General features: G+C 37.9%; 1 protein-coding gene across 1 annotated transcript in view; it reads left to right on the forward strand.

Annotated features, from left to right (window-relative positions):
* LOC133452196 (protein FEV) overlaps nt 1-10,561 on the forward strand; it is a 23,138-nt gene extending 12,577 nt beyond the window's left edge. Inside the window, exons 2-5 of the mRNA XM_061731417.1 lie at nt 4,221-4,452; nt 5,574-5,694; nt 8,685-8,775; nt 10,278-10,561. Of these exons, the coding sequence (XP_061587401.1) occupies nt 4,221-4,452; nt 5,574-5,694; nt 8,685-8,775; nt 10,278-10,561 (728 nt within the window). The remainder of the gene's footprint in view (nt 1-4,220; nt 4,453-5,573; nt 5,695-8,684; nt 8,776-10,277) is intronic.
* Nucleotides 10,562-12,674: the final 2,113 nt, after the last annotated feature.

The raw sequence follows: 12,674 nt of genomic DNA on the forward strand, positions 1-12,674 counted from the left end.
GGGCTGCATGGGAGGAGAAGGAAATATAGTAAGAGCTGAGGGTAGAGTTTTCTTTTTCTTTTAAAATAAAGAGGCACTTCGCTTCTTCCTCTGGAGGAGATGAGTTTCCAGCTCCCAGAGAAGATGCTGGCGGTTGCCGACTCACTGGGGAAGGTCGTTCGTGGCGCTCTGATCTGTTTGTGTGTGTGTAAAGATGAAATGGTGCAACACTTCAGAAAAGTAGTCTCTGCAGGGAAAACCCACCTTCTCACACTGAAGTCAAGAACCATAGAAATGTCATGGCTGACATATTATAAATAACATATTCTTAAACATTTAAGCTATTTCCAATTACCTTGACATTGCTGACACAGAATAGACATTAAAATGACGGAATGGGAAGATAATTCATTGTATAAGTGATACTGAGAGCCCCTACACGTGTGTGGCTGTGATGGCTAATTCAGCCCCACATGACAGATAATATATGTTCATTTCAAGCAGCTATGTTTCCCCTCCTCTTGGCCGCCCAGGTGATCCTGGGGACGAAGAGTAATTTCATGTGTTTTGTCTGTTCTGTGGCAGATGCAGTGCGGCTGTAGCTCCTCAGTCGGACACCTTTCATCAACATACTTGAGCAGAAGTAAGACTGTTGTTTGTGAGCGTTCACCTCCGTTATTTACATAATGTGTGGGTTGCAATTTGTGTGTATTTATGTAAGAGGTATTATGGATCTGTTTGCTGCTGAGTGCATCATCTGCCGGTCCTGTATCATAGGCTGAAGTGTAAAAACAGTAAACGCAATGCATGTTGAGATCTTCTTGGATGATCAATGATAGGGGGTCACTTACAGATAACTGACACAAACCTCACTGTTTAAAGTAATTCATTTCGTTTAACAAATGATTAAATATAAAAGTCCAGCAAACTTGAACTATTTAAAAGCCCAACTATAAGTTTTCTCAAAGATAAGATTTTTTGCTACTTTTTCTAAGCATCGTCATTTCACGCTGTATTAGGCTGGAAAATGTATTGAACATCCAGAAGAATCTCAGATGTTTTATTTCACTATTTTTGATATTTGTTTACGTGGTGACTTTAAATCTTTTATACTCAACAAAATAAGATTTTTCTCTTTCAGCAAATATTTTTTCAGTTTTTAAAGACTTTGAAAGTTTATATTTTGATATTTTGCAAACAGAAATGTTGCTTAATCATTGCAGATCTCACTCTCTGTATGTATACATACATGTATATATATATATATATATATATATATATATATATATATATATATATATATATATATATATATATATATATATATATATATATATAAATGTATATGCAGCATATTGACCATATTATCCTATTTTACAGAGGGATATTCTTTTCATTGATAGCTTCATAATACAATCATACTTTATATAACAAAGTAAATATTCCTCTTTATCATCTGCTAGATTATTTTTACTGACTATAAGTAGTTTTATTTCATAGGTACATGTTTTACCAGCTCCTTTATTAGATGCACCATAGAAATTGATTAGTCAATCACAATATCTCCACAAATTCCAAAACGTTACGCAATTCAGCTTTTTTCCTCTTTTTTGAATATAAAAGCTGTTTATGACTAAGGGTCGTTGTAGGTTGTGGTGAGGCCCGAGTCACATGCTTTAAGGCATGAACTACAAAAACATTTTTTTTAAATGCATGTATATGTTTTTATTTTACAAATACAATTAGTTACTTATATAATAATAATATACTAAAAACTGTTAATTTAATTAAATTTTCTTTTTTTTTCTTCCTCTTTAGATCAAGTTAGTGACATATCGGCTCCTTTGGACGCCATAAAATCCTCTCACAGACTAATTATAAGGAGTTCAAAAGATACTTTTCCCATCAAGTGCATTTACTTATTCATCTCTTGACAAAGTCAGGAAGAAAAATGAACAGTTGTTCAACATGCATTGAAGTTTTCAAACAGAAAAAACAATTTTTCTGTCCGATACAGTGCATTTAATGGGTGTGGGATTTCTCCCTGATGTCAACAGAAGTGGCCAGTGTGTAACTAAACCATCAAGACCCATGAAAACACATCAAAGCGGCTTTCGGATGTCTGTCCACGGTGAATAGACATTCACCAGCTCAAGTGCTCTACTTGTTAATAAAATCTGAACTCAGTGAGAAAAAGGAAATCAAATCATCGAACCTGGTAATATTGTAAAAGACTGAAACTGCACAAGAGTCACGATAACAGTAATTCACTGTTGTATTAAATTACGATAGATTTCATTTTACACCCTAAAAATGTGGTTCGTGGGTAGAAAGAGCACGCAGCCTTCAGTTCTGTGCCGATGCTTCAGCAGTGATGACTCTAGTGTACACTCACGTGTATAAGGTGATCATTTCTTAATTCCACCTTATCCCAGTGAAAATAATTTTTTAACATTCACCAAGATTTGGGTGACTTTTGCTTTTTAAGTAACTTCTCTGCCGGATTTAGGACAGGTTTGATTGACTGATTCAGTAGACGCCGAATATTATTTTTGCTTTTCTCTCATTTTATAATTTTTATTTTCTCCGTATCTTACAGAGGCGCCACAATACAAATTTGCTGGCCACCCCACTTGCCTCAATAAAAAAAAAAAAAAAAACACTTGCCGGTCACATAGATTCTATCGTCAGTTATGCGTTTCATCCCAAATCCTTTTGGCCAAATGCATATCAGTAGGCGTTTCTTTAAGTATTTCTGACCCTGTATACTACAACAGTATTATAAAATCCTGTAATGATGGCTTTTAGTTTTGGTGTCAAGAATTTAAGTGGCCCCATATGGCCCCCCCTATGAAACATTTTTGGAGGTCCCCCTGGTATCTTAATGAATGTTTGATGCGAGGGGGACTAGTTGACCAACTAAAACCAAATATCCCACCTACAGGTGGCACATTATTTTATGTTCATTGCAAACCCAACTATTGCCAAATTACGAGTTATTCTTAAACAAAAATAAAGCCATGCCGCTTTATATCACGTTTTTCTGCAGTTTCAGTCTCACCAGAACACATGTAACAGGTTTGTTCATCCACTGGTCCAAAACACGCAAGTGTTAGCGTAAGGACACAGAATCTGTGAAACGGTAATGATTTTGTTTACTATTGGTGATGCCAGCCCGTTCACATCTACCTGATGATATGTAAGCCATAGCATGTTTTATTGATGGCTTTATTGATCAGTTCTAAACCCCAACCAAGCATTACAGACAGGCAGAAGATCTGTGGTGTGATGGTGTCACGCTCCACCCCTTCTTCCTATTTGTAAGCATTTTTTTTCTTTAAATTAGTCAAAGTCGTATAATTTCCTATTTGTCACATGTGTAGCCATGTTACAGTTTGCAAAGGAAAACACCGACGTGTAACATTTTGGAGTCTTGAGGTGGAATGAGCGGCGCGGTGGTTGGGGATGTTGCTTCACAGCGAGACGCTTCCTGGCTTCGTTCTGCGTGGAGCATGTTCTCCCTGCGCTTCAGGGGGAACGCAGTCAAAAACAAGCAAACAAACAAAAAAATATGTATGTTTGGTTAACTAGTGAGGCTAAACAGCCCATGGGGTGTGTGAGTGTTTTATTTTTGTGTCCATGTGTGGCTTTGCAATGGACTCGTGAGTCTTTCCGTGTGTAACTCTGCTTCTCACCCGATCCCAATCACTACTGGAGCCTGTCCCACGGCATACACAGAGGATAGACGATATGTAAATTGAGCAGTTTCACAATTTTTCATCATCCATGAGGCTTTCACAAAATATAAAACATGGGCTGAGTTTATAAACTGCAAACATATGTCTTAAATTTTCTTCTTCTTTTTTTTTATCTCTCCCAGAAAAGTGAAAGCAATTTTAAAATGTATGAGTCTGTTATGAAACTGCATTATCTTGTGCTGTGCAGCAACATCATGATTACATGTTCTGGACTGAGACTGCATATTAAAGTTGAGTCCAGTTTGTAGGGTGCAGTACCATCTAGTGGCACAATTTGCAAATTACAACCAAATGAATCCCCTAATAATCTTCAGACATTGGTGGTAGAACGTTGTGTTAGTGGGGCAGTGAGGGTTTGTCGTTTGCCGTTTCACATGAAAAATGAGATAGTTTTGGATGTTGTATTTTATTCACCCTAAATGTTACATGTTGGAGCTTCAGAAGGACGAAGAAAACTCACGTTCTCTCCTCTTTCTCCTCCAGCAGTGCTGTTTCCTGACTGGGCCTACAAACCGGCCTGGTCTCCCGGGTCCAGGCAGGTCCAGCTGTGGCACTTCCTGCTGGAGCTGTTGGGCCGCGGCGAGGGCGGCGCCATCGGCTGGGGAGGGGAATGGGGAGAGTTTGTGATCCGGGACCCCGAGAGGCTGGCCAGGCTGTGGGGGGAGAGGAAGGGCAAGCCGCACATGAACTACGACAAGCTCAGCAGGGCGCTCAGGTAATGCTCGACACCACAAGTCGGCCCTTTGGCTGTGAATGCGTATTAGATTAGATAAGATTAAATTAGATTATCCTTTATTTCTCCCTCAATGGGGAAACTCACTTTGTCCAGCAGCAGTACACTTAACACACACATGCAGGGGAGGGGGTAAAAAAGTAAAAAATATATAATTACCAGAGGTGTCAAAAGTATTCACATTCATTTCTCAGGTAGAAGTATAGATACTAGAGTTTAAAAATACTCCTGTAGAAGTTGAAGTATCAACTCAAATTTTTTACTCAAGTAAAAGTATAAAAGTACTGGTTTCAAAACTACTTAAAGTATAAAAGTAAAAGTAATGTAAGGGGGAAAAAATCCATTAAGGACAAAATTGAAATTGAAAATGAATGCATCTTAGTATAATGCAAATATATTAAAGAACCATATATGTGTACTATTGAGCATTAACATGTGTTTCAGAGAGCAGGAGATATGATGACTAGTTGCCTATAAGTATTGTAATGGTGCAAAAAGTCAAACTTCAGAGGCATGTTATCATTTATCCTAACCTTTATTGGAATGTACATCCAAGTTTAGTTGCAGGAATCTGAGGGAACGGATGTAAGAACAAAACTGGACAAGAACATCTGAAACAACCACAACCAAATTCACTCTATCCGGATGGAGCAATTTAACTGGATAGTTTTTTTTTTAAAGGCCGAAATGAAATAGAGTAACAAGGCTGTTTTTAAAATGTAAGGAGTAAAAAGTACAGATAATTGCGTGAAAATGAAAGGAGTAAAAGTAAAAAGTCTTCTGAAAAATAATTACTCCAGTGAAGTATAGATAACCAAAATTTCTACTTAAGTAAGGTAACGAAGTATTTGTACTTCGTTACTTGACACCTCTGATAATTACGAAATATATACAGTATGGAATGTATAAAACTTCCCTCTCCGTGCAGCTCCTTCCTCAGGCTGATGCTCTAAATAAAAAAAGTGCTCCTTGCCAGCACATGTTGTTCAATTAAAAATGTAAAATGCCCACAGATCTGTGAGAAGAGAAAACAACCACAGAACGAGGAGCTCACACCACACTCTTCCCAACGCCGTCTGACACAGGAAATGCTCTGCTTACAGATACTACTACAACAAACGCATCCTGCACAAGACCAAAGGGAAGCGATTCACCTACAAGTTCAACTTCAGCAAACTCATCCTGGTCAACTATCCGGGATACCCGCCTCCACTCAGCCACCAGGTCGTTACTAAAGCCTTCATGTTCACCTGTAACAAAAAACTTCTGCCTGTCATCCTTTCAAGTCTAATTTAGTAGAACACAAATACAGAGATTTAAGGGGGAGCTTTGGAGAAAAAATAATTGCCTTAACTGTGTTCTTTAAAGCTTAAACATGAAATGTCTCTAATAGAAACAATTACCCCAACATCATTATTTAAAATGGGTTTTGCCTGACTTGAATAAGAATCATTACTGAAATGTTATCATTTAATATAAAACCAACACACTTACTGACCCTCTAAAGAGAGGAGTCATAGTTCTATCATGTCCACGGGGAAATCAAAAGCTTAGGTTACCAACTATCCTTTAGAGGACTCTTCACAATGTTTAATTATATGATAAATCCTGTAAGAGCAGGGATTAGCTTTGTCTGTTACGCTAGAAAAGTGCTGTACAAGCACAACCCATTTAAAAATGTTCGCTCACTTATTTCAAATGGAAATCCCAGTTTGGAATTAAACTATTTGCATTATACACCCCTAATTGGGTTTCTTAGATACGAGTGGGACGTATCAGGAACACCTTTCCCCATTAAACTGTAGTGCTAAAAGGTCTTCATCATCTGCATTTGAACTTGTTAGCCTCCTTTCAGCTCTCATCCACCAAACTGTAAAACCTCATTACCAGTAAAAAGGGAAACTTTATGAAAAAAAAAATATAAGTAGGACATTATATTTTTTAATTTCAAATGGTACAAAGAAATATATGAAATGTTGTAATTGATGAAAACGGTGTTAAAGTTTGGCCAGGGTCACGTTTGGCACCGTGTTGTTTCTTTTAAAGGGTCCATTTTAAGCTTTTCCACGTGTTCTGACTAATTCACGGTGTAATAATGATGAATTATCATCCTACATGTGACCTGAAGCTGAAAAGGTGATATTTATACCAGAAACTCGTTCACAGAATACACAAGACCGGCTCGATCCACAGACGTTACAAAAAGAAAATGAACAAACCCTTGTGATGTTACATTTTCTGATGAGTGCTTCTGAAGTCTCTCTTTCACTTTTTCAGCTGTCAATCAAATACCACGCTCCTACTTATACTTGAATATGTGGCTTTATATAAATAAGGTACATAAAAATGTACCTTCTGTTCAGTTGTTGTGGATGTAAAATCTACTTTTGGAGACTAAAACTGTGGATTTTCTTTTTTTAAATCAGTCTGTAAGTATATTTATTCCTCCTGCATATGCATTTGGACAATTTAACACAGTGGTCCTCAACCGTGGTCCTTGAATGTCCTGCATGTTTAGATGCTACCCTGCTTCAGCGCATCGTGATACAAGGAGCTGTGTCAACAACAGAGCTGTCCAGACCTTGATAACAAGCTAATGAGGACCGGTAATTAGAATCAGGTGTCAAAGGAGATTTACTCACTTTTTGAAACAGCTCCTATTGGTGCATTGAAGAAATGCAACCGTGTTTACTTTCTAAAGGTATAAACTGGATGTGGCCCGGCCGATTTAACGTATGATTGTGGGTTATTCTGGCGCTTCGGGTGCACCTTACTAATACTTTCATCTTAGCCAAAAAAAAAATGTTTTTAAGGTACACACACACAAATGGGGTTGGTCAGATTTGACACATTCCTTCTGTGATAATCTTGATTTATGTTTATTGACAAGGGGTGGTGGTTACAAAGGACAATAATCACTATTTCCTCCTTTTTCCTCTCTATTTGCCCACCCTCATGTACCTTTGCTCAGCATTCGCTCTGACAGGCTGACACTCAATCTGAAAGCCTGAAAAGTTTCACTTTCTCCAAACTTCTGATGCAAGCAATTATTCAAAAGTGACACAATGCACCCACAATACAGGCAATGCTTGACGTCACCCCACTTAAAGACAATACACAGCAATGCTGCCGATGCTCCAACATGCAAGTGTGAGTCAGGAGGTAACTGAGATCTGCCTGTGGCAGAATCCTCCCATCTCCCGGGAAGTGTCTTTGACAGTCTGAAGTAACCACGGCTGCTTTCCACACTCCACACGCTGATTCAAAGCCGTTCAAAGATCTGCTCCATTTTTGTAATTGTTCTTTCATAACATATCAAACCTTTTCAGTAAGAGAGCAGTCTGTTAGCCATGCCGTGCACAGACCCTCCTGGATGCTAGTTTTTGAACTCTGCTCTGAAAATAATAAGAGTGTTCTCCCTCCCTTTTAACCTGAAGGACGTGGAGGTATCCAAGACTTCCAAAGAGGATTTTAACTGTTGGTTTGACAGACCACAAAACATTTTTTTTCCCCCACTTTATTTTATTAAATTCTAAATGACCTCAGGCCCAGAAAAGGTAGCTTCATGTGGAGCTTTTTGCAGAATAAAAAAACATGCTGATAGTAGTTTTTTTTTAGAAATGTTCAGTGTTGCCTGAAGGCAAGAGGATCACAGACATTCGCTACTGATTTTCAATACACAGATTTGTTCAGATTTTCTTTTGATGGTATTATACACCATAGAGCAAGAAATCCCCAGAGCCGTTGAGACTTTGTGTCAAGATACATAATTCTGCAACTGGTGAACTTTTAACTGAAACAATCTCCGTCTTCACTTCAGTAAACCCCCCTGGCATTGTTATTTTAAATCAGCTGTCTTAGCGCCGCACTGTGTATGTGCCACCCCTGACCCAGAATACAAAAAAAAAAAATGAACAAAAGAAATAATACTCTCAAATTTCAACATTTTGAATCATTTCTTTGTACTATTTCTTAACAAGTAAAGGCAATTTAATGATTTGCAATTCATTGCTTTCGGTTTTTGTTTACATTTCACTCTGTGCTCCAGCCTTTTTTTTTCTTATAATTTTATTCCCATCAATGTTTATTCCATAGGGAAATCAGATAGATCCAGTCTCTCCTTGCCCTCTAATGAACTGTACATAGACTTGACTGTGTTGCATGTTTCCATTTCAACCATCCTTCCATCTCATCCTTCATGTTTGGACGTCCAGCTGCTCCACAGTGCCCCTCTTCCCTTCCCTCTCCTTCCTGCTGAGAGTAGCCTCTCTCTTTGTGGAGGGGCGGGGTCGGTGATGGACAGAGGTAAGACAACATCCGTGTCCAATTAAACTCTGCTACAGTCAAAGAGGAAATGCATTCATTGTATTTATCCTGTTTCTTGATCCCAACGCCAAGATTTGGGGTATTTTCTGAATGTACAGTATATCTTTCAACAAATGCCATAAAACCCCCAAAATGGGCTACACTACCTTTACCAATGGTTCACAAATGTATGCTCTCATTTCGCAGTAAGAATAGTACATTTTCTTCACATTGCATTTTAAAACCAGATATCATATTTGACTTCACAAAGAAAAAAGGAGACCCATGGTTAAATCTCTCCATGTAGACACAATGCTTTTACATATTTATTACATATTTCATTCCGCCACATGAATACATTTATGCAAATCACACACTGAAAAAATCGATCTGTAATTTCATCACAGTCAATGCTATCTTTATCGGTGACTATTTTTAACTGTGGAATAATACAAATCTGGTGCTCCAGATGGTTTTTAGATTAGGAAGAAGTTGTGTTTTTAATTACGTGAGATAATCTCATTGAACAGTTTCTAGACAAGCACTGAGCTCTGTGGTGCAGAAAAATAGCATGCTTCTACAATATATGAGGGACACTGGCTATAAAAAGACCAATTAAATCAGAGTTGCCATGGGATTTATTGAAAACATTTAAAAATGTACAGCACAAGCCTGATTAGGTATCCACTAGAAAGTAATGAAATAGTATTAGCTGGACTGATACCTCAGTATACATATATATGTACTGCATATGTATGTATGTGTCTATGTATGTACTGTATATATGTATATATATATATATATATATATATATATATATATATATATATATATATATATATATATATATATATATATATATATATATATATATATATATGTATGTATGTATGTATATATACATATATATATGTATATATGTATGTATATATGTATGGTAAAAGCAAACCAAAAGAAAAAGTATAGAACAATTACCATTTTCTCCATATTCATTCACATGTAAATCACATTTCTTGCTGCAAGGAAACAGCATTTTGATGGTGTCTTGCCTCTATAATTGAATATATTTCAGGTGGAAACAGAGTGGCTGTCAGGGGAAATAATGCAACGATAAAGTACAATCTTGCCCTTGAAGTCTTGGCTACTTCTTTAGTGAATAAATATGTATGTGCATGGCATAGGGAAGGAGAATAAATGCTAAAAATGCATTACAGCTATGCACCTTGACCATCTTTGAACTGCGTGTTTATCCAGGATGCATTCACTGGAATAATTATCAGTTTGGTAGTGCAATGTTTCCTTTTTTATTATTTTCATATTTTCTGCTCTACATATAACACTTATTTCTAAGTTTCGATTGTTCAGTATACTCAGTGTTTTGAAGGACTTTAGGATCTCCTCAGTGCTTACAGATTTGTATGACTGTTTTGTGTATTTTAGCTCCACAGGTCTGAGAGGCAGGTTTTTGTGATTGACATGACTCCTACTCTGCCTTCTGACAGGAGTCCAGTCTCTGCCTCGCCCCTTCATGCTGCCGTGCTGCCTTCCCAAACCTCTCTCCGTGCCTCAGGGCCTCCATGGCTCCTTCCCTTTCATCCCTGCTCCTGCACGTCCAGGGCTCGGCCTGGGTGAGCCGAGGGAGTCAGGTCTAAATGCTAATGCCTGGCTGCACAAGAGCCCCGCAGGGTGGGATGTGAACCACCACAGCGGTCGGAGCCTGTTTGCAGGAGAGACGCAGACCGAGAATCAAGACAGAGAGAAGAGGATGAGGAAAGATGTACAGTGAAGATGGGGAAACAAATGGACTATTTTGCCTCATCAATTCTCTCAAACATTCTCTCTTTTTAAAAATGTTTATAACTCACTGCCTGTGATTTTAAATACACAGATTTTGCATCTATTTATTAAGTTGGACTTTGATGCCTTTTTTTTGGAATAGAAATATTGTTAGACTGCTTTTCTTCTGCCAGAACGTCATCCCCCAGCAGGGGAACTGCACTTGTAAACAAATAACAACATGGGATTTGTGTTTGGGTAAATAAAGCAGTGCATTTCTCTTACATTATTTAGCTGTTTGTCTTGCATTTCAGTCCCATATTCCAGGCTTCATGAAAATGACAAGACCCCAATAAATGATGCATTCAAACAGACGCTGAGGAATTTCCATGAAAGGGCCTTCATGTCATGTTTACACCAGTCACCACTATCTGCAGTTACTCCTCCAACGCGACAGGTGGCGCTACAGCGCTCGAGGGAGCACAGATTTCGACGTGTCAAAAGGAAAGCTCACTCTGATATTATATTTGTGTACCAACACTAGGGGCCTGTACTACGAAGCAAGTTCAACATACCCAGGATATCTTTTCCTTATCCAGATTCACTAAGCGGGACAATTGCAATCACGCTAAGCGGTCACACGACGGCGGTTATCAACTCGGTATATCAACCCAGGTTTCTCCAATCTGGATATGAGCGCGTGCACATAAAAGGGGCGGTGTTTTCAGCGCATGACCAATCGCAAGCATGGAGAAGTCCGCTGTCAGAGCCGCTTATTTCAGTAGCGAAGAGCAAACAATAATTTTACGGAAATATGATGAGTATAGGCATATAATACAGGCAAAAAGCAACACAGTTGCAGCTGCAAAATGCAGGAAAGACAGCTGGCAAAAGATCGCTGACTGTATAAATGCGTAAATTCATAGGGATATAAACATATATTTGAATATTCTGGGAATCTTAATCTTAAACTGTAAACCATGATCAGCAATATTAAAATAATAAAAGGCTTGCAATATTTCAGTTGATTTGTAATGAATCCAGAATGTATGACATTTTTTTGTTTTTGTTTGCATTACAGAAAATCACAATATTCTAATTTTCTGAGACAGTCCTGTATATATTGGTTCTATAACTATTGTTGTTGACCGATAACTTGTGCTGATGCTGTACCAAAGAATTGTTTTTTTTAATTTATTTTATTAAATTTTTTATTTTTTCAGGAAGGGGGGTATTTAGTATTTTAAAGTGACTTCTCAGAATGTTCGAGGGACGAAATTGAAAATCCCTTTTTTGCTATCCCCTTACAAATGCATCTTCTTTTTGATTTCTTCTTGATTTATTTATTCAATTGGTATTAGTTTTGGATTGACTGTACATCGGATTTTGGGTGAGGATTTGTTTTATTTATTCATTGATTGATTTATTTTTTATTTTCTCCTCCACCTCTTTTTTCTTTTTTTCCTTTTTTTTTGGATCGTTCATACAGGTACTCATCAGGGAAAGCAAAGGGGTTTTGGTGGTCCCTGAATACGCGTTCTCTTCGGAGGGATCCTCTCACGATACGCGCACCGAGCACTGGATTCTCTTGGAAAGGGCATGCCATTTTCCAAGAGAGCTGATTGGTCAGTGGGCGGTGCTTTTATACCCGGCGATCTGTATCTCGAACATAACCTGCTCCGGAGCAGGTTAGCTGTTCAGCATAAGTTACCATGGCGATGTACCCCGGTGAGAAGTGAACCACCGTCGTAGTCCTGAAAACCCAGGGTTAAACCTGAAGTTACCTCGCTAACCCCAAATCCCGCTTCGTAGTACAGGCCCTAGATGTATATATTTTTTTGTTTTTAAACATGTTTCTTTATTGGGTAATCCATGTAAATTATATTACACAATAAACATTTCTTTTAAAGGGTTCGACAGAATACCCCGTTTTATATTTGACCATACACACACAAAAAAATAAATAAATAAATAAATAAAGAAAAAAAAATAAATAAAAATATGGACACAAAACATAACAAACACCCCAAAACACACACACTGCAAAATACGTAATTATAAACAGGTCCCAAAGTAAGTACCGATTACCAATCAAACTCTGACTGAAGACAATAATAATAGGA

Source organism: Cololabis saira, chromosome 10 (genome assembly GCF_033807715.1).
Source record: "Cololabis saira isolate AMF1-May2022 chromosome 10, fColSai1.1, whole genome shotgun sequence".
Classification (NCBI taxonomy): Eukaryota; Metazoa; Chordata; class Actinopteri; order Beloniformes; family Belonidae; genus Cololabis; species Cololabis saira.